Here is a 6759-nt window from a genome sequence, read left to right on the forward strand (position 1 = left end):
AGCTGTTGCATTGTGGTAAACTGTGGTCAATGACATGAGACAGAGTATATGTGAACTGCTGTATGGAAAGTGAATTTGCTCTGTAAATCTTCACCCAAATCACAATTAAAAAAAAAAAAAAATAGCCAACTAAGTGCCAACTATTGATCTTTCCTCATCCTCAGCAAAGAAGACTGAAGAAAATCAAACATTCATGGAAGCAGTTAGTCTAAAAGATTAATAGACCATGAGAACCTCAACCTGTATGACCCTGAGACCAGAAAAGCTAGAGGTGCCTGGCTACCAATGCTAGCCACTTGGAAAGGAATCAAAATTGGAGATCCTGTACAGAATGAGAGAAAAATGTGTTAACAAAACTCAAAATCGTAAAAAAGACCAAGCTTACTGGTCTAATAGAGACTGGTGAAATCCCGAGACTATGGCCCCCAGTCACCGTTTGGGCCTGGAATTGAACTCATTCCCATGGCTTAACTCAGGCAAATAACAGACAGGCCTAAGAGCTGAATACCAACACTAGGGAGATCTACTACGGAGAATAATCAACCATGGGAGATCACGAGGGCAGCATTTGCACAGAAAGAGAGGTAGAGAGGCAGGAATGAACAGGAAAAAAAGGACACAGGGAAAGGGTAAACACAGGGAGGAAGTGGGTGGTAAGAATTTACACTGTAGGCAATGGAAAGAGTGTCACAAACAAACTGTATATGAACTATTGAATGTAAAACACATCTACTTTGTAATATTTCACCTAAATCACTATAAAAAGTTAAAAACTTATTCTAGAATATACACATTCAAGTCTTGTTTTATTTTTGCATCTACAGGATTAAATAAACCCTCTCTTGTGTAAGAGCACCCTGGTCAGGACATTGTCCATAAAGCCAAGCCAATGTGTAGAAGACAATATTTTATTCTAAATACTAAGTAACTATCACAAATAGTAAAAATAAATGGTTTTTGCAGGTTATCACTAATAATTGTTTACCCAGAAAATTATTATCAAGAGGTTAAATGAAAGTACAGCCAGATTTCCACCCCAAACTATGTAAATCAAATAAATGATAGTTTCTCATTTACACTGTGTTTAAAAAAGAAAAATGGTCCCTATAGAATAGATGTCTTATCATAAAAAGGATGTTACTTTTTTTTTTTAAATAAGTATTTTATTGTGTTTCTGAAAATACAGAATACCTACAACAGACAAAATATGGCTACTAAAATTTTTATCATCTTGGAGAAAATATAAACCAATTAAGGAGCTCTGGTGGTGTAGTGGTTAAATTATTTTGTTGCTAACCAAAAGGCTGGCACTTTAAACCTACCAGTAGATATGCAAGGAGCTCTGGTAGCATAGTGGCTAAAGCACTTGACTACTAACCAGAAGGCTGGCGGTTCAAACCCACCAGCCACTCCTCGGAAGGAAGGTTGGGCAATCCTATTTCCGTAGTGATACTGCCTCGGAAACCCAAAGAGGGGTCGCTATGAGTCGGGGCCGACTCGACTGCACATAACAACAACAACAAGAAGTAGATATGCAGGAGAAAGATGAGGGAGCCTGCTCCATAAAGATTTCTAGATTTCAAAACCCTGTTTCTACTCTGTCCTATAGGGTTGCTGAGTCAGAACTGACTTGTTGGCTGTAGGTTTGTTAATTTTGGTAAACCAATAGTTACTAACACAAAAAGGACATTATAAAGAAATAGTGTTTTGCTGCTCACCAGTAACACAAGTCATTGTTGCTCAGTAGTTTGTCCACCATGTGCTCCACTCGCACAAACCAACTAGGCACAGCCTTATAAATCAAAGGAGTGTCTGACCTAGGATGCAAAGACAAGAGTGCGATTGACAGACACTGACACTGAGAATGACTGATATCACAACCACAACTTGGTCTTCTGCTAATATTAATTTTATTATAAATATAAACTCAAAAAATAAGGTCTAATAAATCTGAGTTTTCACCAATCATATGATTCTACAACAACAAGAAAAGCATAAACAAAACAAAGCTAGAAAGTAAATTATAGTTCTGTTGTGTGACAGCTATCTAAGAAACAATACCAATGTCAGTACAAAAGAGGATGTGAAGAAACTGAGTGGGATGCCACTGACCACTGCATTCTTAGCCACACCATTCTAGCATGATTCTGTATTAAAACTTATTATCGAATCATATTTTTTATTAAATTTTATTAGAAATTTTTAGATTTCATATCCTAAAAAAACAGTTGACACAATACAAAACAGACATATATAAGTATCTATTTTCCTCACACAATTACTGCGGAGAGACATGAGATGTTAATACATTTCTAAAATCCATCCTTAAAAATGAAAGGCCTTTTGAAACACTAATTCTAAAAAATATAAACAAGATAAGAAGCACAAACAGGATAGTGCAAGCATAGAAAATACATGTACCCACAAACATGGAGCTCTAATAACAGTACAGTCTCTTCTCACCTCCAGCAGAAAGGGTAGCTATGAGTGACAGTGCTGGCAACAAGAAGGCGGCCTTGCTCCTTCAGAGTCCTGATGATATTTTTGTCAGCATCCTATTAAAAATAAGTAAATGTAGCTATTAAAATAGCCTACAATACTTAGTGACACAACACAATTAAATATATTACTAAAGTCTGATGTTTTGCCTTTATTATAAATGAAAACAAAAATAACAAATATATTATTTTAAAATATTTTTATGAACTAGTATATAACTTAGTTTTGAAGGCACATTCCATAAATTTAAGGCAATATAGTTTTTTTCCAATCAGCAATGATCACCCCAAGGTAACAAAGTGGCTTTATGACAGAAACAAACTAGAGAATGTTTTCCCTGACACCTCCTCCTGAAGCTGTATGGTATTTCCTCTGAAGCACTATACCAGTTGCTGTTAAGTCAGTTCAGACTCATGACAACCCTAGGTGTGTCAGAATAGAACTGTGCTCCACAGGGTTTCAAATCGCTGATTTCTGGAAAGGAGATCACCTGGCCTTTTTTCCCAAGGCACCTACTAATAGAATAAAAATTTGAAAAATCCCAGAGATGGAATTTACTTTATCAGTAACTAGATAATGAAAGAAGTGTGATCAAATTGACATCTTCATGTATCATACTCATTACAGACCTTCACATACTGTCCCACGAAATCTGTCACTTCTGCTGTGAAACAGCCTGAAGCATCAACAGGGCAAACAGGGAGTGAGTCTTTCTGAATAATGTTGAAGTCCATACAAACCCTGTAGTCATCCTGGAGGAAAAAATGGAAGTAGTGGAGAAAGGAAAGAATAAAACAGTTTAAGTATGTGTGAGTGGGAGGGGTGGAAAGACAGAAGAGTATGATGTGAGAGATACACAGGAGAATTTTTCAATATTGTGACACACAAGTGGAATCAACTTGAATCATACTCCTAATTCAAATTAACCTAGGAACAAATCAAAGAATGGCAGAGCCTTGTAAGGAAGAAATACCTATTCTACTCAATCATTATTTGAGAGATCTCCATATATTAAAGAAAAAAAAGAAAAAAGCTCACAAAACTGGCCTCACTGCCATCAAGTTGATTCTGACTCATAGCAACCCTCATTTGGTTTCCAAGGCTGTAAATCTTTATGGAAGCAGACCATCTCAACTTTCTTCTGCAGAGTGGCTGAAGAGATCGAACCACTGATCTTTTGGTTGGCAGCCAAATGCCTTAATGACTATACCACCAGAGTTCCTTATTCATACATAGTACCTACAGTTTTTAGTTTCCACTAATGAGAAGACAGTGAACATATTAATGTTTGAAAACTTAATCAAATATCAATTATAACGGCTACGTATATAGGCATATGTGAAAAACAGAAGTACATATAGGTTTAACACTGCTATTTTGTGCCACATAATGTTTGATGCATATATGGACCTGTATCCTGTCAAGTAATAACCCAAGGATGTCAACATGGACCTAAATCTGGTGTTTTATTTGCAAATTAAATAAACTGGGTCCCAGGTAGTGTAACTTATCCAAAGCTCCCCCATAATGTTTCAGAAATACATTTTGAACAGTATTAGCTTTAACAATAATTAGAGTTAACACGTGTAAAGCATTCTATGTGAGACAATGTTCTAAGTGGTTTAGTGCATTAACTCATTTAATCCTCATAACAATTCTGTGACAAAGGCGGGCAGGCAGGCAAATGTACTAGGATTTCACCATGCGCTCTCCTCACACAAACCAGCAATCAGTCCCATTTTACAGGAGGAAGAAGAGGCACAAAGAAGTAGGTCAGCTATGAAGTATCAATACTAGGATTTAAAAACAACCAGCCTGGTGGCAGAGGCCAAGATCTTCAACATAATGCTGTGTTGCCTGAATCTAAAAATTATAAAGACCGTCTGAGGTCAAAGAGAAATCACATTGGTGTGACTCCAACACAAGCTGAAGAGCTGATATGTTTCCACCTGTATCTGTGGACAGCTCTTATGCTAACAGGTTATAGTCCAAAGTGGTGTGACAGTCAGGCATGCTGTTGCAAAGTGCAGGAATAGCCTAGTCCTGAAAGGTGAGCCAGAAAAAAACAGCCATGCAACACACAGGAAAAGCCAAAATACAGCAACTTGAATCAATTAGGTGTAGAAAAAAGAGAACTACTTCAGCTAAGAAAGAGGACTATTTCTGAATCTCACGTACAATAGAAGGGTCTGTTTACCCTGGTGACACAGCAGTGCACATAGTCTGCAGGGAGATCTCACACTACACTGTCAGACATTGCTAGGCCAAGACATAGTGGGAGGCTTCTTGGGAAATGTTCACCACACAAAGCTAACATAGTGCTATAGTTTAAACATGATGTTCTATAAAATTAACCTGCAAGGCACTCAGGGCACATATGAGGTATCACTACAATAAATGACAAATATCTGTATTTAAAGAGAAAAAGCTAAAATAACAATTCAAAACCAACATGTTATTTTTTTTATTATTATGTATTAGTTGATTAGCCACACCAGCTGATCTTAAAATTATTATGAATAACTACTTCCAAAGAATCAATTTGTAGGACTACTTCCTAAAAATCAGGAGTTCTGGTGGGATAGTGGCTAAGGCATTTGACTGCTAACCAGAAGGCTGGTAGTTCAAACCCACCAACCACTCCTTGGATAGAAGATTGGACAATCTACTTTCATAGAGACACCACCTCGGAAACCCAAGGAGGGGTCACTATGAGTTGGATTCAACTCGATGGCAGTGAGGTACCCCCCCAAAAAAAAATCTGTAAGTAATATTACCAAAACTGCTTTCATCAAATTTTAATATGGCCAAGTCTTAGGTGACAGTAAGGAACTGTTCATTTTATAAGGTCTAATAGCTGAACGCAGTAATATTAAAAAGTCCTGAAAAATCAGAGATACGTAGAAAAAGGTATGTACAAATTGAAGACAGGATATGTTGAAGATTATGCTTTAAAATCCTATAGCCAAAATAAGAGGTTGAAGGGGGAAGGGAAAAAAAGATAGATGGAAGCTGGCTGATGCGAAAGTACAGATTTATTATATTGTTGTTTTAACTTCTGTGTATATTTGAAATTTCCCATAATAAAAATGACTGCAAAGATGAAGTAGAAAAGTGAAATGACCAAAAATGACAGTCAAGTTTCATGGCCTCTTAGAATAAAGCTTTTAGCCTTCTCACCAACACATTGTCAAGTCCAGATAAGAGTGTGCTGTGCTAATCACTTTGTTGTGTTGCTGTTATGTGCCTCGAGTTGGACCTGACTAATAGTACCCCTCCTTGGGTTACTGAAGCAGTATCACTATGGAAGTAGATTACCAAACCTTTCTTCTGAGGAGTGGCTAATGGGTTTGAACTGCCAGGCTTCTGGTTAGTAGTCAAGTGCCTTAGGCATTATGCTACTGGAGCTTAACATTAAAAAAAAACAAACACACTGGGATGGAATTGTTTCCAATCATAGTGACCCCCACTGGATTTTTGAGACTGTGTCTATCTTTACGGAAGTAGACTGTCACATGCTCCTTCCACAGAGCAGCCGGTTGGTACTATAGAGGATTCCATTTACATGTCACAATCACCCAGACAGGCAGGTATAACTATTTCATTCATAGATGAGGAAAATTACGTGCAGATAGGTTAAGGGACTTGCCAGGGACTACCAGGTCGGGCAATCCTACTTCCGTAGTGATACTGCCTCGGAAACCCAAGGAGGGGTCGCTATGAGTCGGGGCCGACTCAACGGCATATAACAACAACAACAACCAGTTAGTGGCACAGCACGATTTACATTAAGGCTTGGTTTATAACAAACATGTACCCTTAGTTCCTAAGCTATTCTGATTTTATTCATATATAAATTATATAAAAAGGCATATATTTTTAGAACAATTATTCTGGAAAAAAAATGTAAAATCAACCTACATAACACTGCTCTGAGTGGAGAGAACAAATTTTCCCTTGTGAGCAGTTTCAGGAAACTGCATACATCATTTATTTAGTTAAGAACATAGCAGAGGGAGTGGGGAGAGGTTAAACACTAATCTATGGGTAGACACATAGGTAGAGAGGTATGGACAGGCATGGGAATATATCCATGACCATACATAGGTTTGGAAGATAATATTCCTACATACGTATTTGTATGTGCTATAAAAATGTACCATATGTGTATAGCAGAGCTGACAAGGGGCAAGGTTATGGTCATTACTTGGTCACAGCCAGCTACCCAGAGGGACCGAGTAGTTGATCCTGCGGGCTTGG

General features: G+C 37.6%; 1 protein-coding gene across 1 annotated transcript in view; it reads right to left on the minus strand.

Moving 5' to 3' along the window:
- IARS1 (isoleucyl-tRNA synthetase 1) overlaps positions 1–6759 on the minus strand; it is a 168781-nt gene that overhangs the window by 123286 nt on the left and 38736 nt on the right. Inside the window, exons 10-12 of the mRNA XM_007953003.2 lie at positions 3129–3251; positions 2464–2555; positions 1719–1817 (exon numbers count right to left, since the gene is read on the minus strand). Of these exons, the coding sequence (XP_007951194.2) occupies positions 1719–1817; positions 2464–2555; positions 3129–3251 (314 nt within the window). The remainder of the gene's footprint in view (positions 1–1718; positions 1818–2463; positions 2556–3128; positions 3252–6759) is intronic.

The sequence above is a fragment of the Orycteropus afer genome, unplaced genomic scaffold (assembly GCF_000298275.1).
Source record: "Orycteropus afer afer isolate SDZICR_OR568_19922 unplaced genomic scaffold, OryAfe1.0 scaffold00368, whole genome shotgun sequence".
Lineage (NCBI taxonomy): Eukaryota > Metazoa > Chordata > Mammalia > Tubulidentata > Orycteropodidae > Orycteropus > Orycteropus afer.